General features: G+C 38.6%; 1 protein-coding gene across 1 annotated transcript; it reads left to right on the top strand.

Annotated features, from left to right (window-relative positions):
• Positions 1-5,096: 5,096 nt before the first annotated feature.
• SLC40A1 (solute carrier family 40 member 1) lies at positions 5,097-24,137 on the top strand. Its single transcript, XM_032755181.2, has 8 exons — positions 5,097-5,596; positions 6,133-6,200; positions 10,712-10,871; positions 13,080-13,195; positions 14,200-14,326; positions 20,286-20,531; positions 21,680-22,327; positions 23,714-24,137. Exons 1-8 carry the CDS (start codon positions 5,554-5,556, stop codon positions 24,025-24,027), a joined length of 1,722 nt encoding a protein of 573 aa, XP_032611072.1. The 5' UTR covers positions 5,097-5,553; the 3' UTR covers positions 24,028-24,137.
• Positions 24,138-24,140: the final 3 nt, after the last annotated feature.

Here is a 24,140-nt window from a genome sequence, read left to right on the forward strand (position 1 = left end):
TTTCATTTTTACTTAGTTTCCCCTTGTCATATCTCAAAGTATAAAACTGAGCTTTGGACAACATTAAATAGGTTGTTTGTTCATCTTATGGACATACAGTGCTCTGGAAGCGGAGTTAGACTGTCACCTGGATTTGGGCAGCAGGCTTCACACTGACATCTTCCGACAGCTCCTGGTATTAAGTGGTTCCCACACAACCAAGGGGGTAGTTGTACCTCCCACCACTACCGCCCTGGTTTTATGCCAGCCTCCACCATCAGTGCTAAGTTACTTCTAACATCTTTTTGGTACCTGAGTACCTGTCACCTTTAAGGGAGCTGGTAGGGAGGAAAAGCCATATTTATGCTTATTGGCATCACCTGTGTTGTTCCAAGCTTATTAGACAGGTAAGAGACAGAATAACAAAGCAAAAAGAACAAAGGCCTTGCAATCAGACAAGTCCAGGCTTGAATCCCAGCTCTGCCCCTCTCTAGCTGAGTGACCTCTAGGGAGTTATTTAACCTCTCTGAGTCTCAGTTCCTTATATGTATGCTGGGGATAATATCAGTATTATTTCATAGGGCCGTTGTGAAAATAAAATAAGATAATATCTGATAAGCACCTTGTGTCATACCTTCCACTTGTATAGTGCTCCAAATATATGGTGTCTATTGTTATATATGTTGATTCAGTGTAGATAACACTGCAATGAAATATTTCTGACAGACATCCTTGGGAGGGGCCTTCATACTGTATTTTTAACTTTTCTTAAATGCTGATATAATTACTGTAGCCAGTATTTCCTAATTGCATCAGAGAAGAGGGCTTTGTCCAGGTCACATGATAAAAGTCTTTATAGTTCTAGGATTTTCCTTATTACACTATTGTGTGAGCACAAATTAAGGACCCAAGACTAAGGATATTGTCAAGGGATTTTATGACTGACAGCCATCATTATCTTTTATTTTACTTTGTTGCACTCATAATTGACATGCTGTAATAATTGGGTATGTTGTGAGACTTGATAAGGGAAAAATCAGCAGTATGGAAGTAGTATTTACTGGAAAAAAAAACAAAATAGAAGAACAGACACAAAGATCATACCACTAAGAGGTTGGGATGGGGAGGGAGCTGGAAACAGGGACTCTTGCACTGGAAACATGAACTATGTCCTAAACAAAACATTAAGGAACTCTGAACTTTTTGACAGCAGCGCAAAATGCAAACTTTATGAATATAAGTTTATGGCCAGCTTAGTAGGGCTCAGCTTCAAGGTGCTGCTTAGAAACGGTGTAGAGTGTCTGAAAAGGAAGATTGAGGATATCAGAATGTGTTAACAGGAACTCTGCTTAGATGGATGAGGTGTTCTGTGCTCTCTTCTGTGAGGGGCTTGCAATCAAACTGCAGCTGAAAAGGGCATCGAGAAGACCAGCTAAAATAACTGAACACTTGGGAAATCCATCCCTGTGTATACAACCTGAGGAAGGCAAGGCTGCGCAGCATCTAGTGAATGTGAAGGGGATACTGTTGTGGTGATACCAAGCATTTGTTTTGCGCTTTAATGAATTCAGGCAGAATACAGGAGAACAGACTTGACATTGTAACATGAGAGAGTTAGATTAGACAGCAAAAGTAACGATCCGTGGCAAAAGTTAAGAGACTGAAATATTTATTAAATAGAATTTTATGTATTTTCTGGCTGTATATGGAGAAAATGAAACAGTTAACTTAGTTCCATGTTTTAGTTTCCAGTCAGCATAATGGACAAGACTTCTCTTTTCTTCTTTCCAGTCTCTTTCTATTTGATTAAGATCTCCTGAGACTACATTTGGCCTGCATTTATCTCAATCAATACCATTATTGAAAAATGGCAAACTTTCCTTTTAAGAAAATATATATATATATTTAATCAAGGTAAAATTTGCATAACATAAAATTCACCACTTGAGCCATTTTGGTGACTTTATTATTTCACAATGTGGCAAAACCATTGCCACTATCTAGATTCAGACCATTTTCTTCACCCCAAAGGGAAACTACATACCCATAAAGCAGTCACTACCTATTCTTCCCTCCTCCCAGCCTCTGAAAACAACCAATATGCTTTCTGTTTCTATGGATTTGCCTTAGGAGTATATTTCTTTGGAATCTTCTGAATTCTGTATTTAATTTTTCCATCTAGAAACTGTAGACTACTGTGTATATTTGTGTGTGTGTGTGTGTGTGTGTGTGTGTGTGTGTGTGTGTGTATGAGAGAGAGGAAGCAAGAGAGCACCCCCAATGAGAGCCAGCATTCATAAGAAACTTTGCAAGGTCAAACCTATTTGAAATGTTCAAACAAAATGAAGACCTGGGAAGACATTTATCTTTCAATAGGATGTCTGTAATTTAAAGTAGATGTTGAACTTAAACTTCTCAAGAGCCATTCATTCATATTATAGAAATATAAAACAGTTCTTGAAATTTGCCTGTAACACTGAGAAAGATTTTTGAATGGAAACGTGGCTTTATAGCTCCTAAGTTAATGTAAAAAGGTTCACATCCAACAGAAGCACAGTCCTGGATCGGAGCCCTTCCTGTAATAGTTGGTGATAACCTTATTACTTTTTTCTTCAGAGCAGTGGAATAGTGACCATTCTTTATTCTGCCTTTGTCCTGGTGAGCACATCTGATATGGCAGAGGAAACTGAGGATGCCTGGCCGGTAAGTGAAAAGGCAACTTAAAAATGAAATGATAAAACCGTTTTTATTTCCCAACCATAAACACTTTAAATGAATTTTAAATAGCCATATACATTTTATTTTGGCTGGGATTTTTAAAAAGTTGGTTAACCTAGTTATAAACTTTAAAAAATGTTGAAAATGAATTGGCAAATGGTCTTTAGGGTATCTACTATTTTTTGTAAACTGACTTAAAACTTGCATGACTTAGTTAGATTAAATTGATGGGAATGTTGTATATTCTGTGTTCTCAAAAACATATATATGACTTTTGGAAGAAATCTTAATTTTCAACTGGCCAAATGTTTTCTCAGAAGGAGGAAGAGCCCGAAGGGTCTTGTGATTAAAGCGGTGCTTTGTAACCTAGCATGTCAAAGCCAAAAGAGGTCATTTTGCACTTTCTGAATAGTTTGAGGATTTTTATTCTATTTTCATTTTCAATTTCTTTCCATTTCATAAGCCCCAACTAACATATCTCAACTATTCTCATTAATTAGGATTTAAGATTCCCCTTCCACAGCTCACTCACTGGTTTTAATGTCACGAACCTTGCTTGTTTTCTTTCCAAAGTATCCTTCCTACTTGCTTCACTGCAGTATCCCATTTGTTCTTTATAACATTCTCTCAGTTTTGGCTTCTGGGGACTCCTTGGTGACAATGGAGAACAGAGACTCCATATGACATTTTGAGGTATATGCTGACTTAGCCACTCTTTCCACAAATACTTCTCAAACAGTGTCTACGGAAAGCAATTTTTTTTTAACCAACCGAACTTTTAAAAAGCCACCTGGAGGTTGGGGACAGCATGACACGCCTTCTTATAATATGTAATAATTAATGTAAAGCACTTGGAGGTCCTTGTTGCTGAGACACACTCTGACAAATGTGCAAACTATCATTATCCTTTGTGCCTTGCTTGAGGACCTGCCAAAAAATTCATCTCTAATAAGGGACCGCCATAAAGTGGATGGGTTTATTCACCAGTTCACTCCTTCACTTTAGGTCACTCATCTGAGTATACTTTGGCTTATTCTCAAGGATGCATGTATAAATGACCCTATTCTCCACGGTCAGCAAACCAAAACCTCTCTAAATTGGGAGAAAGAACTTGAATGTCGTGTGAAAGAAAGGCAAAAAGAGGGCTTGAAAGGGAAAAAAGCAGTGAAAAGCAGTAGTTAAACTGTAACCCCTATCTCTACTCACCAGACCACATCCCAACCGAATCCAGCTGCACCCACCCGTAGACCTTTGGGGCTCCTGATTAGAGAGTGCAGATACAGGGCACATACTCATGCGTGGCTCCCTTCACTACTGGGTGTCGGTCTGGCCTGTGCTCAAGGTGTGGCATCTGGTTGGAGTTTCAATATGTAGGATCCACTCCCAGGGTTTTGGTGAGATTGAGAAGGGTAAGGTAACCTACTGGCAAAAGGGGCTGGTATGCCCGAGGGGTTGGTTTGGCACAGCAGGATTAAAACGAAGTCAACCAAGGCTAGAGTCTGGTGTTCTTTAGTCATTCACCTCACTCTCCAGGAGGCCACCGAATGGCTTTATCTGGACAGGGACAGATCCAGGGACACAACTGGGATAACCGGTATTCCTGGTAAGCCTGTCACTGGGGCATTTGGAGGTTAGGTGGGGAAGGGACGCGCGCGTGGGGGCGGGGTGAGAGGGTACAGAGGGAGAAGGAATGATGGTGAAGGGCTTGCTGGGGCTGCAGCATCCTCATTCTGTCTCCAGGACGGATTTGGAAGCCCCAGTTTGGGGATACGGGTAGGTCTGTAACTCGCTGCGGGACTTCACCTTTGCAAGCCTCCGTTTGCTCCTCTCGAGAGGGATGGACTCTGATCTTTGCGCACCCCCCTTCCTGCCCTTTGATTCTGGTTCTTTGAGGGAAGCCCTGCTATGCAGTCCGGGGAAGGAAAGGCATTCTCTGCCGCAGGCGGGCCGGAATGGGAAGGCCAGGAAAGCGGCCTCTGTGGCATGAATTATATTTATTTAGATACCTGTATTAAAAATTATTTTCATTAAAAAAGGAATCCCCACCCACCAAGCTCGGGCTGGAGCTTTGCACTGCGACCGTCCGGCGGCCGTCCTTTCCCTGAACGGCGGGGTAGCCGGTGCGCAGCGCTTTCTTCCAGCACCTGACGCTTGGTTTCGCGCAGAATCTCCCTACGCCGCCCCGCAGGCTCCACGCGCCTTCCTCCTTTTCCCAGCCCCACGGCCGCCCCCCGAGGTTGCCCTCGCGGCTTCCCGGAGGGCAGGAAAACCCGGGGAGTGGTACGGGTCGAGGCGAAGGTCCCCGCAAGCCGCGCAGGGTGTCTGCGGCCGGTTGGGCGCTTGCGCCCGGGGCGGGCGACTCCTCCGGGCAAGGGCGTGGGGACGGCCCGGCGCGCAGGGTTGACGGGAGCTCGCCTCGCGCCGCGGGGACGCCCGGGCGGCCCTGAAGGGGACGGGGCGGCCCCAGTCGGCGGTCGCAGGGAGCTCCGCCCCCGACTCGGTATAAGAGCTGGGCCCGGCCCACGGCGGCGGCGGCGGCGGCGGCGGAGAGAGCTGGCTCGGGGCGTCCGCTAGGCTCGGACGACCTGCTGAGCCTCCCAACCCGCTTCCATAAGGCTTTGCCTTTCCAACTTCAGCTACAGTGTTAGCTAAGTTTGGAAAGAAGGAAAAAAGAAAACCCCCGGGCCCCTTTTCTTTTGTTCTTTGCCAAAGTCGTCATTGTAGTCTTTTTGCCCAAGGCTGTTGTGTTTTTAGAGGTGCTATCTCCAGTTCCTTGCACTCCTGTTAACAAGCACCTCAGCGAGAGCAGCAGCAGCGATAGCAGCCGCAGAAGAGCCAGCGGGGTCGCCTAGTGTCATGACCAGGGCGGGAGATCACAACCGCCAGAGAGGATGCTGTGGTGAGTGGCGTTGACCGAATGCATATGGTGGAAACCCAGGTGGGGCTTTGGAGACAAGCAACTCTACACGGGTTCTGGAGGAACGTGGCTCTGCTGTGAACCATAGCTTTGTAAAAAGATCCTTTGACTCGTATTTGGTGGACGTTAAGGAAGAAAGGAAATTCAGGGTGTGGGAAAAGGGGTTTGCACACAGGCACGGATGGAGTAGACTGGGCAGTTTGGATTGCCTTGTGTAAAAAACAAAACAAAACAAACAAACAAAAAAACCCAAAAAAGAATGTTGAAACGAGTTTCTTCACTGTATGTGAAATGTGAAGTTGGGCAGTTATTGACTAGGTCAATAACTGAATTTAGCGAATGGTATTAAGTGAACGAAATACATCGGTTCATAGGTAACTTGATAAAATGTACGTGGTTTGTCCTGCAAAGTAGTTTTTAATAATCATATTCTAATAAGATCAAATGGATAAGCATTCTGCCCTCAGCTCATTAAGTGACTACGATCCGTTTTTCTCTCCCCGCCTGTGTCTTTGCAGGATCCTTGGCCGACTACCTGACCTCTGCAAAATTCCTTCTCTACCTTGGTCATTCTCTCTCTACTTGGGTAAGTGAGAACGCATAGTCTTACAACATAGTTGCGCAATTTTTAATTTCCTTTCGTTCCAGCCAGTTGTATTAAGCCAACTTCCAGTTTTGTCAAGCAGTTAAAGAAATAAATCATCCAAGTACACATGCTTTAATGAAAACGTTATTTACATCGAAGATCTTTCCCCATGAGTGTTAGTTAATGCAACTTAATTATCAGATCATCATAGTTTATGTAGATAGACAACTATCCAGACAAGATTAACAAGGAAAGGAATATTTGCCTTGTTTTTAAATTGTATGTTGCATTAGTAGCTTTAGTAAATAGACATATCTGCTACAAAAGATGGATGGATGTCTCATATACCTTCTCTTCTTCACATTTTAAAATATTTTGTTTTTTTTTTTTAATTAAAATTTACTTCCAGCGTGCAGCACCATGAGAACACAATAGAATGGTAGAGTGACTGACTTAGGCTAATAATAACATTCTAAGATTAATTGAAACATAAATGACCCCCAGAACAAATATCTGAGGGACAAAAATTCTGGTCTTTAAAAATGTTGTCTATAGTTAGATAAAGTTTAGGGCAATGGAAGCTATCTTAAAATTAATCATCCAATGAATATCAGCAATGGATTTACAGTTTTCCTTCTGACTTTCTAGATTGTCTTGGAAAAGACCTAGCGTTTCTGTAGATCTGGGCTCCTAAAACTCTCTCCCAAAAATAATAAACTAGAAGGGTGCTAGATATATGTTTAATGCTGATTAGAATCTTTAACATTAAACAATTATTGTTTAAAAGCAATAAATCTGGCTATATTCTATCCATGGCTCATATGTATTTAAAAAGAATGGAAATAATTTTGAGAGTAAATTTGTTGAATGTTATTTTCCTTTTAAATTGGAAACTTTCATTGGATCATCCTTAAGACATGGATGGAAACCATCGGAAGAGGAAATCTATACCCAATGCCTTTGAGAAATTGTTAAGCTACATTATTGGCTCTCCAAGAAATAGCAGTTTATAGATGACACTTTAGAAAAGCAAGCTCCTATCTTACCAGAGGCTTACACAGGGATGACTCTGCAAATACATGTAAACAAAGTGGAATTGGCGTGAGTTTGTTTTAATTCCAACAGCTGATGATGCTAAGTAGAAACCTAGTGAAACAACCCTTAATAAATCAAAAGCAATAGTTTGTTCCCCCAGTTCAGTAAATATTAAGTATTAATAACAGGTGATGGAAATAGTATCTGAAATTCTCAGCCTGTGGTCTGGCCTTGCTCTTAGAGGAAGAAGATACCTGTCTTCCAAATTCTGATTATCGTTTATGTGACCTTTGGTTAATAGGTTAGGAGGTCAGATTTGCCAGAAAACCAGTGGCACCGTGGTTGTTCCAGGAGGATATTTTGTCATGTTCATTAAAAGTCCCACAAGAAAGGTGACACATGCTTATCCCAACTTTACAGTAAGTCAAGCAAAGGAAGTTCTCATGAGAAAGTTGGATTAAACAGACAGCAGCAACTACAATCATGTAAGGTTTAGTGGATTTTTACTCCTTTCCACTGCAAAGGAGTGCAAAAGAGGAATGTCTCTAATACTAGGTAATTATACTTTTTATGTTTTTTCTTTGTGTGGCACTCTGCCTGATTTTATTACAACAAAACATTTATGTTTCTGTATTATGTGTGTGTGTATATATATTATATATATATATATATATATGCATTTCCCGTCCCACCCTGCCAAATCATGATTTCTTATGCACTCAACATAGGGGCATTAGAGTAGAAGGTTGCCTCAGGTTAGTTTTGTGTGGGGTTGAATGCCTTTTATTTCTGACTTCATTTCTATCTGCCAATGGATCAATGCGTTTTACTCTATATTATCAAAATACAAGGTAGTGTAAGAAGTGGATCCTGGCTAGGTGCAGTGGCTCATGCCTGTAATCCCAGCACTTGAGAGGCTGAGGCAGGAGGATTATTTGAGCCCAGGAGTCTGAGACCAGCCTGGGCAACATAGGGAGACTCTGTCTCTGCAAAAAAAAATTTAAAAATTAGCCAGGTGTCATGAGGCACACCTGTAATCCCAGCTACTGAGAGGCTAAGGTGGAAGAATTGCTTGAACCCAGGAGTTTGAAGCTGCAGTGAGCTGTGATCACATCACTACACTCTAGCCTGGACAACAGAATAAGACCCTGTCTCAAAAAACAAAAAAAGTGGATACTATTGTCAAGGAGCTTATAATACAATTTAGTGTGGGCTTTAAAAAAGATATCCAATAACAAAAAGATGACAGTGTAAGACAGTGAAAAAGAGGGGCCAGTTGCTTATATCTGATAACATGATCTTACAAACTCTCTCTATTTAAACCCCAATATGTCTGCATCTCTCCAGCCCTCGTTTCCAAGAGGCCTCACTTCTTTGCTCATGGAGGCCTTTGTCGCCACCAGCCCCATCCTACTCTATATTTCCTCATAGCAGCACGTGCCCTGTGCTAGATTTGCTTTTGGTCTGTGCTCACTGGAATGTGAGCTGCATGAAAACATGGACTGTGATTTTTGTGTGCTGCTGAAGCTCTAGTGCCTGCAAATGTCAGGTACATAGTAGCCACTTAGTATTTATTAAGTGGATTGAGGACCATGATCATTCATTGACATTTATTAGGTTTGCCTTCAGCTCTCAGTCCAGTGGGGGTACATGGACACATAAATAAGTCATCCAAGTTTAGTGAGAATTGGTGGGAAGGCAAGAAATGGAAATAAGGACGGATGGGCACTTGGTCAATATTTACATAGACTTTACCCCAATATTGGGGTTTGGGGAACATAGAATCTGTTGCTTCTTAAACCCTAAACCCGTTGGAAATTGGGGTGATGTGAGCAATTTCTTTCTTTCTATCAAAGAGGTGGTATGGCATACAAGAATAAGCAAGATTCAAAACTTTAATAGCATTTGTCTTGATGGCTTGCTTTAGAGGACTCTAAGACAATTAAAAAATACAATAAGAGTAAGAAAAAAAAGAAACAACAGTATTAGAAAAGTGTTTCTTAACCTGTATGTTAAGAAAGAGAAAATTCACTGACAGAGGCAACCTATCATTTGGGACATGTGTGTGTTTTTGTCTTTTCCTTGGGACCTATTCAGAGGAATGGAGATTAGAATACAGTATCTCCCCTCTCCCCATCCCATTTTATTCTAATCAAATCTAAATTTGCTTTCAGGTTAAAGATTAAGTAACAGCTCCACCCCCCTGCTGTTGTGACAACTCAAAATTACTCCAGACATTGCCAAATGATCCCCGGGGAGGTGGGGTGGGGCTAGGAGAAGCAAAGTCATCTCTAGTTGAGAACTACTGGTCTACACAAAGTTTTTTGTAAATGATTGCTAACATGCATCAATTTAAGTTTCGAATGTATAAAATTATTATCTTGGCTTCGTTAAATTTTTAAAATCATTTGACATACCAGGATAGTATTTGCTTCTAATACATGGATTTTTTCATGAAGATGTTAACAGACTTTGGGAAGGACTAGGAGTAAAAGTATTTCCGTAGGGTCAAATCTGTGAGGCCTGGAATTTGGTTTCCTATAGGGATTCCCAGAGATAAGTTATGGTGGAACATGGTTGTCCTCCTTAATGTTAATTTCAGAAGTCAGGGATGGAGCCTAAAATCTCATAATAAGGTCCACTGTAGATTTTTTAAGACATTAATTTGCCTAATTCACTTAAAACTTTCTGTTAAATCACATTTTATGGTAATGAACTCCAAAATTCCCTATATTCTCCGGAGTTTATGTGAAGAAAATAAGTAGCTTTTTCCCCCTTTCAAAACTCATCTGTATTAAAATGTTAGTGTAACTACTTACTTAGGCATTTAGGTTTATTTCTGACATCACTGTTTATACAGTGCCAGAATTTGCTGTTACTACTCTCTTCTTTCCGATTGCTCTGCTGTTTTATGACTTTCGAATTATGACTTTATGAAATCTCATAGGTTTTAGGATATTACACATGAAAGAAACCTTGGAGATCATATAGTCCATTCCTATCATTTTACAAATTGGAAAACTGGCTTTTTCTTTATGCTCAAGGTATACTAATATTTGTGAACGGTACTGTAATTGATTTCTGGTTCAATAGCAAACTACTTTATGCCTCTGCAATCAAGATAGGCAAATTCCAGGCCCCAGGAGAAACCTGACACACAGGAGAACACGATTTTGTCTCAAAAAGCCATCTTGGGTCTGGAAACTGCATTTTGTTTCTAGAATGACAAAGAGAATGTGCGGTTCATTAATATCATGTCTTTTCAAGTTTACTTAGTAATTGGGCAAGAATATTTTCCATTTTGCTGGGATGAACATTTTAACATCTGATCGGTATTCAATCTAAGAGTAATTACTGACTTTGAAAGTCTCATAATGTAGCCAGGAAGTGCCCTTTTGATAAGGAAGCAACTTCCTGAGTACAATAGACTAGAAACGAAAAATATTCCATCAAAACATTTTCTCTTTTCATTTAAGGGAGATCGGATGTGGCACTTTGCGGTGTCTGTGTTTCTGGTAGAGCTCTATGGAAACAGCCTCCTTTTGACAGCAGTCTACGGGCTGGTGGTGGCAGGGTCTGTTCTGGTCCTGGGAGCCATCATTGGTGACTGGGTGGACAAAAATGCTAGACTTAAAGGTGAGTGTTGTTATATAATTAAGGCCTTATATTCATGGGACCAATGCCTGCGCTACCTCTGTAGCAAAGGAAACAACCAACTAGGAGAAAACAACCAGGGAAATGTCTGCACACCACACTTGAGGGAGGAGGGCTTAGATGGCACCACCTCTGGATGGAGGGTCCCATGGTTCCCACACAAAGTTGGGATGCCTGGACATTGACCTAATAGATTTTTTTTGTATCTTTGGCTGTTCATAAATTTCATATGTTAATGATTAACCTTGTAGCACTTCTCTGAGAACCATGTTAAACATTAAAAGTTTGCTTAACTCAGGCTTCCTAACGATAACTTGTACTGGAGTCCCTTTAGTGTGATGTTCCTAAGACAGCTTTAACATCTGTTCTTTGGTTACTATGTCTCATGTAAGAGTGTATATAAGGGAATTGAAAACTAAGAATAGCTTCAAGGCAGAATAGTTGAGCCTGGATCACAAAGAGCTGAATTATAAATTTTGTAGGGAAAAAGAAGAAATAATAATATATTGATATTTATTCTAAGCATTAATACTGAAATAATGTTATTTTATACAGGAAAGAAAGTAATTGAGCAATTAAATTTTCTAGTATATAAGGGAAATATGGATAATCATTCAGGGTAAATTTTCTTGAATTGCTCAGTTGATAATGCCAAGACCTGACCATGCCTGACTTAGATGTTGGCAAAAGACTGAGATTTCATTCTTTCAGTGCAAGATGACTGCTTCTGGACACAGAGCAACAGGCTTATCAAATTCTAGGACTTGATGCTACTAGGAAAATGGTCAAGGTGAACATATTTCTGTTTTTAGAATGAGTAGACCAGAAGACATATAGAAAAAAGTTCTGTAATCTAGAAAAAAATTTACTTCTTTGCATCATTATACATAGAAACACAGGAATATTATACATAGAAACTTTTAATCTAATGATTGTTGAGCACTGCAATCATAGATTAGGAAAGAATATTGAATTGGATGAAGAAAAGTGTGGTAGGATAACAATTTCCCACTTATCCTATATAATCAACTCATACATTACTCTTTATGAAAAATGTTTCCTGATACCTCTGGGCTGAGTTTACCGTTTCTTCCTCTGTGTTTCCATGAGGCTTTGTTACCACCTCTGCTCTTACACAGATATAATGATCTGTTCACATATCTTTTCTTCTTCTGTAGGGTCCCAAAAGCTAAGAACCTTATTTAGTTGACATCTGATCCTTATCCAGTGAATGAATTTATGAGTGAATGAATGAGTTATATGTTGAGATTTTATATCAGACTGCTTTCAGAAAGCAGTTTATTTTTTCTTGGGTCTTTGATATGACCTTCCAAGCAAGGATGAACTACATTATCCTTGAAGACAAGAGCTGTAATTATCCCTTACATATAGAACTTCATGTTTTCCAAACTGCTTTCATCAGTGTTTTATTTGAGCATCATTATGACCCTATAAAGTAAGGAAGACAGGTATTACCATTCTCACCTTCTAGACGCAGGCATAAGAGATGTTAGGTATCCTGCCCTAGATCATCTACCTACTGAGTGGCAGAGAAAAGGCTACCAGGTGTCTTTATCTGTCCTTACTCCAGTGCTTCATTTATATGGGCGCCTCATGTTAAGAGAATTGCCATCTGTGATGGAAGGGGTAGCTTAGAATTTCGTAGCAATGGCAAATAGCATTAGTATGCAAAGAAATCCACTGCTGCTTTATTCTTGGCAAATTTTTGTGTGTCTTTTCTATTTAGGTATACCATATTATCAGATTCAGCCTGCCATGTAGGAGGTTGTAGATTTCATAACTTCCTCTTTAACCTCGTACATGTTATTTTTACCTTAAGCAACAAAGAGCTGAAATGTGGATCATATCTATATCATACTACAGCTCTGTTTATGTTAAACTTTCAAGAAGATAAACTAAATGAAAATGTAGTCATTATGATGGACTTCAATGCACAGAGAAACTTGTGGTACTTCATCGTTTTGATTGCATGTTTACTGGTCTGGTATGATCCTCTGGGTCGTATTGGGAGTAGTTGAGGCAGGACTGACTTCAGAAAGGTTTTCTTTTTATCTGGCAATAATTATGTCTGTGTATTAATGTATTATAGCAGAACAATTATGTGTGGATAAGAACAGTCTCACTGAGACATTTTAATGTAATATACACTTTGTGTCTTCCTCTGCACAGTGGCCCAGACCTCGCTGGTGGTACAGAATGTTTCAGTCATCCTGTGTGGAATCATCCTGATGATGGTTTTCTTACATAAACATGAGCTTCTGACCATGTACCATGGATGGGTTCTCGTAAGTTCTCAATGAGACTCTTGATGGCAGAAAATTGAATATCTGGTAGTGGTAAAGGATGAAAATGCTTTGAAGCTATTTTTTTTTTTTTGCCAACGTGACCTTTTAATATTGATTTCTGTGTCTACTGTAATATCCCCTATAGTTTGTTTTGTTGTTGTTTTGCCCACAACAGGCACTCATTAAGTATTGTTTGAATTTAAATTTTATCCTATTGGTTTTTAATGGCATTTCTAAGAGTTTACTATAGAATTCAGTTGTTTGTTTTCAGCTTTTTAGTGACCTATACTTTGTTTGTGCTATTTAATAAATGTTATCCATATGTGTATTAGTCAGTCATAATTGCGTTCCTCCAATAATAATTGTTACTTCTGTTTGGGAATGTCAACCAGATACTTTTCATGTTGTGATTTCATAAGAGCTTGATGGAAAAGAGGAGAGGGATGGGGTGTGGTATAAACTATGCATTTGGTGTCATATTGAATCTTCTTGTGTATATGTGGATTGATATTATAGAGTTGCAAAGCCAGGTAGGACTTTAGAAATCTTTGAGCCTATTCCCTTCATTTTATTGAAAAAATTAAGACAAAGTGACGTTAGTTGATTGCCCATTGTCATGCAACTAGAAGGTGTCAGAACTCTGACTTAAATACAGGTGTTTTCAATTCCCCTTCAACAGTCTTTTCAAAGGCAATATTTGTGGGAGAAATGTTCAAAACCACCACTGTGTTAACATTTTATAACTGTATTCACCTGACTATTATAATTTTTGTATTATATGCACTACAGATGATCTAGATGGTACAGATTAGGACATTATGCCCCTTGACTACTGGTATTCATTCAGTTTCATATATATAATGTAAAATGATTTCTTATAAATGAAATTAAAATACTTTTTTTTTATCATTCCACCAAAGACTATTTTAAACTGCCTTGTTTAGTGACATATGTACAGTGTGGTAAAGTGACATTATAACTCATTTTTTCTTGTCATTCTTTAGACTTCCTGCTATATCCTGATCATCACTATTGCCAATATTGCAAATTTGGCCAGTACTGCTACTGCAATCACAATCCAAAGGGATTGGATTGTTGTTGTTGCAGGAGAAGACAGAAGCAAACTAGCAAGTAATTTGGTTTTCTGTTTCAATGAAATGGGCATGTTAGGATTCACTTTAAATCGGTGGTGATAAATGAGGCTGTAAGCCTTTTATTTTTGTTGTGGGTTTTTTTTTTTAAGAATGATGAAATGAAAGCATACTTTTTTTCTTACCTTATTGTCAGTTTTAGTGCTGATTTATCTCACTGTTTTGAAGTTAACTTATAGGATAGCTAACTTCTCTTTTATCCTACACAAACTTGGCAAATGGAATAAATTTTTCTTTCCTTTTTTTTAAAAAAAAATTTCGATCAACTTTCTAAATGTTAATACTTAGAACAGTGCAAATCTGACATGAGATTTTACTGGTCATACCTATGAATGTTATTACTGGTGCTTATCAATCATATGGATGTTATTTTTCTCTAAATCAAATGGAAACAACTTAATTGTAGGAGAGACTCTAGAAGTTAATTTCTTCCATCATAAAGTTATAATCTATAATTTTATTACATTATGTACAATGTAATATAATTGCTGTTACAAATACCAAAGAAATAGAGGACAGAATATAGTTTTTAAGAAGCTTACCATCTTAGTTATTCATTGGGAATATAAACAAGTGGTCAAAGAATATCTGAACAATGCTTACAAAGCAACCTGTCCTATTCTGTCAATATTACTTAGGCTCAGAATAACCTCCCTCACTCATTATTGCTTGCCGTCCCCTCATATGACACACAGACACAATTTGCATTGATAATTACACAGGGGAAAGGAGGAAGGGTACACCTCCCTACCTGTCAGATCAGCTGAGTCAACTCTGCTGATCACTGAGATAATGGGTATAGCAAACACGTTGCCCAACTATCCTGACAGACAAGTAAACCATTCTTGATGACTTAAATGGCATATCCCAGGATACAGAAGGCAAGATTATGTGCTGGGGTTAGCAAGCAGCTTTGTTTGGACCATTTGGTTAAAAAAAAAGTTAGAAAGGAGGGGTGAGTGAAGGAGAACAAAGTCTGTGGAAGGTCTAGAAGAAGAAGAATTTGCCTGAATCATCACTTTGTGGTTGCAGTATTATTACTGAGTTAGAAATTCCACAGTGATTGATTTAAAGGATGGTGTGTATGTAAGATGAATTTAGCATGTGTGAATCTGTATCACAGGAAGTTCTCTCTGGAGCTAAAATCATGATTCTCATTTACTTTTCTTCCTGTGATCATTTATAATGAGGAATAATTTCATGTCTTTTTTGTCACATTGAACTAGATGATAAGGCTTTGTCTTTTTTTGTTTACTCTCTCTTTTTAGCACACTATTTAAAGCATGTAAAATATATCCATGTTTTAAAATTCAAAGGGTACAAAAGGATATATTTTGACAATAGATCACATATATATTTGTTGGAATATACTTAGAGAAGGAAGTTGACTTTTACAATGATTATTCTGTAATTTGTGCAGCAGCTATAGATAAAATGAAAATAAAATACAATTATTTTCTTTCGCTTAACTGATTTTAACTAACTCATTTGACTCTGCAAAGTCTGAAATATGAAAAAGAAAGTTAATCAGAATCTTTAACTTGTCCTGATATATATATATATATATATATATGTGTGTGTATGTATATATACGCACATATAAATATAACTACAAACGTGCCACATAACTCTGTGGGATTTTTCTATGAAGTGATGTCCAAGAATAACAACAAAAATATGATTGGTCGTTTCTCAGCTGTCTTTATATTATGAATTATTGCAGAGTGGAAGAATCTAGGCTATTCAGTCTTTTTCTAACTTTCTGATGTTTTTCAAGTTTAGGAAAGGAAGTGAGATGTTTGTTGAACTCTTGTCCACTCTACATTAGCTTTTAGTAAGTGGTGCTCTTTCACATCCAGCCAGCAGTGTGGGCTGGTGGACTAGTGAAGGAAAATTTTCTGCATGTTTCAAAACAGGAAACAGAAACTTCTTTAGTTCTGAAGGTCAGAAAGTATCTAATTGTGGATTTTTTGTGCCATTTCTGCTATTGCAGAGTTAAAGGAGAACAGAGAAAAAGGAGGAGGATAAAGGAAGAATGGGACAAAGAAGGGGGAAAGTACATCTAGAAGGGACTCCACCTGCTGCCTTGGGTTCCTATGAGGTTGTGTCTCTTGTACACAGACCCACCTACTCCAGGCAGGAATGATTTGTGTTTATACAGGCTGATTTTTGAGGTTGTGGCAAAGAAACCCAGGTAGGGGCCTAGGCCAGGAAGGCTTCACCTGTTTGTTTTATGTTTAGAGGGTGAAAGGGGAGGGGTACGCCTGTGAAAAGTAAAAGTTGTGAGCTGGATGCTGATTGCTCCCATTTCCTCATCACAGTGTTTCTTAATTTTAGAGATTGTTTTAAAACTAGAAGCTGTATCACTGAGGGTAAAAGAAAAGGAGGAATTTTCCCTGCCAGTGTTAAAAAGTTTTAGAATTTCAGTGGCATCAGGCCAAAATACAGCAGTCATTATCCAATTTAGAAAGTTCTAGAAAAGGTGTTATTTTTCTTATAAATACTGCTAACCTGTTAACTAATTTAGGTACTTTCTAGGTGCGTGATTTAGTACAATATTTTACGATAACATTCTCTTGTGCTACGTTTGAATCTTCCTTTTCCCAGGCTTTTTAACTCCATCTATTGCTTTTTTCCTCCTCCATTTCTTTTGAGGATCACTCTTTATTAGTATCTTCTGAGATTTTTCTTGCCCATCATTCTAAAAAATAATCTGCCAGTTAGCTTGATCAAGTATGGCAGATAAATTTTGTGTTTGTGTGGTATTGATTAAAAATTGATTTCATATATGAAGTAGACAAACCTGCTAGGAAATTAAAAAACAATTTTTCTTCTATGAGATGTACTATACCCATTATAATAGACATAGTTATTTAATGTCATGTTCTGCACCACAGCTGTAGCTAACAGTTAAATTGGAATCAAGTGAACACATATTTGTGTGCTTATGTAAGACTAAATATAAATTGGTAAAGAGCGTATATTTGCATATTCATAAGACTGATTCTTTTCTAGCCTGCTACCAGTGATTAAGTCTTTTTTTCTTTTTTTTTTTTTGAGACGGAGTCTCACTCTGTCAACCAGGCTGGAGTGCAGTGGCACAATCTCAGCTCACTGCAAGCTCTGCTTCCTGGGTTCGTGTCATTCTCCTGCCTCAGCCTCCTGAGTAGCTGTGACTACAGGTGCCTGCCACCATGCCCGGCTAATTTTTTTTGTATTTTTAGTACAGACAGGGTTTCACTGTGTTAACCAGGATGGTCTTGATCTCCTGACCTCGTGATCCACCCGCCTCGGCCTCCCAAAGTGCTGGGATTACAGGCGTGAGCCACCGCACCCGGCCTAAGTCTTTTTTTTTTTTTTTAATTATTTTATCCATTCTGCATCAGAAAAATAAAAGCTGTTTTCTAATACAACATTTCTACTGACACCTACATATTATTAAATTCCTAAGTATAATATAAAAGATGAAAATTGGTGACATTGGGAAGCTCCGTGAGCTTTTAAAAACTGAAGTAGTGAAAGAGTAAGAAATAATTTTAACTAAAATAATTTGTTGTTGTCATTCTGGGACTTTAAGATTCAAATATATGTTTTCTTAGTTACTTGCTTTTTGGATTCCAATTATTGAGTTATTTGGATAAATTCCACACTTGTCTGTTGCCATATGAGTTGGAAACTTATTAGTTAGTGGGAGGCAGATGGTAGTGAAACCTCTACGATGGCAGTCAAGTGTAAGATCAGTGAAGGCTGCCTTTGCCTCTCAAGTGAAAGGTGAAATATGTCAAAGTTCTCCTGTTATCATATATGCAATATATACTCATAGGGCTAATTGGAAAGCAATTGAGGATCAGGAAGAATTACAGAAGGAATAAAGACAATCTTCTGTTAATGTACTTCTTCGTCACATATTGCTTTTCCGTTAAGGTGACCCAAATGATTGCTTAAGACTTGTCTCACTAATTTTCACTCTGTTCTGTGAGACAGGGAATGAAAAAGTAGATCACTTTCTTTTTGTTCTAAAACGTTTGGTTTTATTTTATTTTAATTAATTTTTTTTATACTGACACATAATTGTGCTTATTATGGAGTACATGGTGATGTTGTGATGAGATGAGGTGGAGATACATCTCCATCATCTCAAACATGTATCATTTCTTTGTGTTGGACATTTTTTTAACTTCTTCTTTATTTATTTTGTCCTCCACTCTGACTCAGGAATACATTCCCATAGTCAAACTCTAGACTTTGTTATCACCACTAAATTCTCTCCTCCCATAATCTCAGTCTTAGGCATCCGTATCTTGAGAAATCACCTTCTATCTTTGCAGCAACTTCTTCACTACCACAGCCTCAACAATCCATGTGGTTGGCACCTACAAACCCTTCATTCCACTGCCTTTTCACTGTCCATGACCTCTCTCTTGTCTCTTTCTTACCCAGCTTAAATTTCAAGGCCAGTCATGATTATATGATAATCTCTTGGCATATACCCTCAGCTCAGTTGACCCCCTCTCATTTTGTCACTTTTGTTTGGTAAGACTGTGGTTAAATCCAACTCTCCACAGTAGAGCATGGCTGGAAAAAAATGCACGAACTTGGTCAGCATTCTCACTTGAGGTTCAGGGCCACAGAGTTGGTCCTTTCATGCTTCCAGATAATCACACTTTTTTCTCTGATTCTTTCCTTCTCCACTTTCCTAGAGGACCATTCACAGTTGTTTCTCCTCTCTCATCACATGTTCAAGTCCTCCTCCCCCATCCTCACTTTCGTCAATGACCTGGCTTTGTATTTTGCTGAGAAAATGGAAGAAATGAGAAGAGAGCTTCCATGTGATTCCACCATCACGTCTCTCTTCCTACCTCTACCTGAAGCCATATATGTGGCCTCTACTCTTGTTACTATTGATGAATTGTGTTCCTGTCTAAGAACAACTCCTTCAGTTATGTGGTAGATTCAGATTATATCCCTTATCTACTGTATCATTCCATACAGTAGATAATCCTATAATCCTGCTCTAATTTTGCTCCTCTTAGAAATCCCTATCTTTAGCACACTTCCTTCTCTGCTACTCTATTTCTTTGTTCTTCTTTTTGTCAAAACACATCCAAAAGACTTGTCTATTTCCAATTCCATTTTTTGGGCAGTATTTTGCTTTCCGTAAGGCCATGGGAAGCATTCACATTGTGCTCCAGGGTATGACTCACTGAAAATACAAATGGTGTCCCCTGGGGTTGGCACCAGTCTCTTAAATCAGCTTTATTCAGGCATTGCCCTTATTGTTCTCCTTTTTTTGAGGTCTCCAGAATCTCTCTTGTGACCAAGCTAGTGTTTCTTCTCACTGCTTCTCGTTGCTGTGATGCTCTTTTTTTCAGTAAGTCCTCTGACCTCGCCTTATTTAGAACATTCCCCTGAGCACTCTCTGCCCTTTTGCTGCATTATTTTTCACCACAGTATTTAATAAACATCTGACATATGCAGTGTTTATGTGTGTGTATACACACACACACACACACATACGCTTGTTGATTTATTGTCTTTTCTTTCCTGTGAGAATATAAACTCTGTGAAGACAGGGAAGGATGTTACTTGTCTTCTTTATAGTGTTAAGAATTGTTGAGAATAATGCTTAGCTTATAATAGGCATTTAAGATATATTTGTTGAAAAAAATGAATGTAGAGTCACTGCTGTATTCATTTTAAAAAGCTATTAGACTGATTTATGTAATTCCAAGGGGATTATCATTTTTGAGGCAAATTTAGTGGAACTTGACCCAAACAACAAATATTTTTCCAACAAAATGTCTTTCTTACAAATGTACTTTTAGAAAACCACATTTTAGGAATTTGTACTCCTGGTTTACAGCTTTGTATTATGTAAATGGGCAGTCTCTCTTTGATGGGTTTGCACACTTACCTGCCTCTTTCACCTGCCTCTCTAGATATGAATGCCACAATACGAAGGATTGACCAGTTAACCAACATCTTAGCCCCCATGGCTGTTGGCCAGATTATGACGTTTGGCTCCCCAGTCATCGGCTGTGGCTTTATTTCGGGATGGAACTTGGTATCCATGTGCGTGGAGTACTTTCTGCTCTGGAAGGTTTACCAGAAAACCCCAGCTCTAGCTGTGAAAGCTGCTCTTAAAGAAGAGGAAACTGAATTGAAACAGCTGAATTTACACAAAGGTAAACTGGACACAATGATCACTCCTTTTGTTCTCATGTTCAGACCTTAAATGTTGGTGAAGATCAAAGCTATTTTGAATTTGTATCAGGTTTTATTACCAGTGGGGGCCAGATGAGGTTAAATATATCACTTTGGTAGATGAGGCAAGAGCAGGCTTTTGAGGATCTAGAGAAAAACTCTGGGTTGAATCTGGTGGGGTTGGAATGGGTCCCCTAGCCCTGTTCCTTGATGTGAACAGTAGTTATAGAGGTTCAATTACTTGAGAGATAGCTGGGCAAAGCTAAGTCATAAGACTGGGAAAAAAAGTGGGGAAAAAAAGAGAATGAGGGAATCCCTTGGACTCTGTGAGGAGGGAGTTATGTGGTCATTTGTAGGACAGTGGAAGGGAGTGAGGACACAAAGATGGGTATTTCACTGGAGAAGAGGATGCTGGGCTTCTGGGTAAATGGAATCTTTTACCCAGCTCTGCAGGGACCCAGAAAATAATATGCTGGTTTTTTTTGTTGTTGTTTTTGTTTTTTGGTTTTTTGAGACAGAGTCTTGCTCTGTCGCCCAGGCTGGAGTGCGGTGGCGTGATCTTGGCTCACTGCAAGCTCTGCCTCCTGGGTTCACGCCGTTCTCCTGCCTCAGCCTCCCAAGTAGCTGGGATTACAGGCACCCACCACCACACCCGGCTAATTTTTTGTATTTTTAATAGAGATGGGGTTTCACCATGTTAGCCAGGATGGTCTCGATCTCCTGACCTCGTGATCTGCCCGCCTCGGCCTCCCACAGTGCTGGGATTACAGGTGTGAGCCACCGCGCCCAGCCAATACGCTGTGTTTTCTTAGACAATTTTTATATTTTATCTGGTGAGTTTTCCTGCTGTTTACTTTGGTGGGAGTATAATTTCTAAGAGCAAGAGAGAGAGAGAGAGAAAAAAAGAGAGGGATAGATCAATAGTATTTTGTTTATTTAATAAAAATGACACTTGATGATTATTCCTTGGCTGAAATTCTTAGATTATTAGTAAAAGAAAATACATATTATAATGTATAACCAAGGGTACTCATTGGGAAGGGGAATAGAAGGAAAAAAATACTATTAATAATTGGCTTTTATTTCTACATGTCCTCCCCAACAAAATAATGGTACCTTTTCTTAACAGATACTGAGCCAAAACCCCTGGAGGGAACTCATCTAATGGGTGTGAAAGACTCTAACATCCATGAGCTTGAACATGAGCAAGAGCCTACTTGTGCCTCCCAGATGGCTGAGCCCTTCCGTACCTTCCGAGATGGATGGGTCTCCTATTACAACCAGCCTGTGTTTCTGGCTGGCATGGGCCTTGCTTTCCTTTATATGACTGTCCTGGGCTTTGACTGCATCACCACAGGGTACGCCTACACTCAGGGACTGAGTGGTTCCATCCTTAGTATTTTGATGGGAGCATCAGCTATAACTGGAATAATGGGAACTGTAGCTTTTACTTGGCTACGTCGAAAATGTGGTTTGGTTCGGACAGGTCTGATCTCAGGATTGGCACAGCTTTCCTGTTTGATCTTGTGTGTGATCTCTGTATTCATGCCTGGAAGCCCCCTGGACTTGTCCGTTTCTCCTTTTGAAGATATCCGATCAAGGTTCATTCAAGGAGAGTCAATTACACCTACCAAGATACCTGAAACCATTATTACAACTGAAATATACATGTCTAATGGGTCTAATTCTGCTAATATTGTCCCGGAGACAAGTCCTGAATCTGTGCCCATAATCTCCGTCAGTCTGCTGTTTGCAGGCGTCATTGCTGCTAGAATCGGTAAGAAATCTCTTTGTATATTAATGAACTAAAGTGTCTTTTTGTAATGTAGGTTCAGAGAATCCATTAATAAATGATCTGAAATGTTCCCTAAATGTTAATTTAAGCAAAATCCACTATTATGAAATTTTTATTTTGCATATGTATATTTTATATTTATTTTGTTTTATATTTTATTTTATAGTTTGAAAACCTGTATTTGTTTACTTTATTATATACATATACTTAAAACATGGTTCAGTCTTGAAAATTTTTTCTAAATGAATATCTTAAATATTACTTGTTTTTTGTTTTTTTTTTTTTGAGACAGGGTCTTGCTCTGTTACCCAGGCTGGAGTGCAGTGGTGCAGTCACAGCTCACTGCAGCCTCGACCTCCTGGGATCAAGCAATCCTCTTGCCTCAGTCCCTCAAGTAGCTGGGACTACAGCCATGTGCCACCATACCCGGCTAATTTTTGTATGTTTTGTAGAGATGGGGTTTTGCCATGTTACCGAAGGTGGTCTTGAATTACTGAGCTCAAGTGATTACTTTTTAAATGTAATTGAATTTTTAAAAGATATTAGCTATATTAATTATACTGCCATCTAGTAGAGTCTTGATACGGTGATAACCCTAACAAAAAAACAGTAGTTTAGAAAATATTCCCATAGGACAACACTAAAAAGGTAATGTTTTTGGCTTTAAAAGAAGATGTGAAAGTAATAAAAAAAATCCTTCAAAGGTCTTCTCTAGCCAATATGTATTTATTATATAGTTTGCCACACAAATGGATTTTATAGCCCTGAAAGGAAACATAAAGACTTCATACAAAGCAAAATTTAAGTAATCATTAATAGAGTACTGATGAATTATCTCTCAATTCACTCTTGAAATGAAACTGTTTTTATCTCGTGATACAAAACAGTTCATTAGTTTATTGAAGATATTAATTTCCAGGCAAGACAGCTTTATTGTTTGGGCTTTAGAACTCTAGCAGTAATATAACAATGGTTTAAAGTTTCCTTACACTTTAACCATAACCATTTATTAGGTCATTTGAAACTTAAAAAATACTAGTACTTATACTATAATAGGATTTATTATGTCTCCGATTTCAAAGTTTTGTTTTTGTAGTATGAATAATCACAGAAAAACAGAACTAAGAAGTTTGTAGATTAGACTTCTTTTTGTCTGATGACTGTAAAAATCATTTATTGAGGCCACTAATAACCCAATGTTTATTTATGAAAAATAATTCTTAAGGCAAGGCTGTGGTATATTGAAGGTGACTTAAAGACAGTCAGGCTAAAATGTATATTTTGCATATATCTACAGATTTTTATCTGTAATTTGAAATGTGTGCCTGTAAACTAAAATCTAATCTTTAAAAAAATATTTTATTATAGGTCTTTGGTCCTTTGATTTAACTGTGACACAGTTGCTGCAAGAAAATGTAATTGAATCTGAAAGAGGCATTATAAATGGTGTACAGAACTCCATGAACTATCTTCTTGATCTTCTGCATTTCATCATGGTCATCCTGGCTCCAAATCCTGAAGCTTTTGGCTTGCTCGTATTGATTTCAGTCTCCTTTGTGGCAATGGGCCACATTATGTATTTCCGATTTGCCCAAAATACTCTGGGAAACAAGCTCTTTGCTTGTGGTCCTGATGCAAAAGAAGTTAGGAAGGAAAATCAAGCAAATACATCTGTTGTTTGAGACAGTTTAACTGTTGCTATCCTGTTACTAGATTATATAGAGCACATGTGCTTATTTTGTACTGCAGAATTCCAATAAATGGCTGGGTGTTTCTCTCTGTTTTTACCACAGAT

This window comes from Hylobates moloch, unplaced genomic scaffold, assembly GCF_009828535.3.
Source record: "Hylobates moloch isolate HMO894 unplaced genomic scaffold, HMol_V3 SCAFFOLD_1, whole genome shotgun sequence".
Classification (NCBI taxonomy): Eukaryota; Metazoa; Chordata; class Mammalia; order Primates; family Hylobatidae; genus Hylobates; species Hylobates moloch.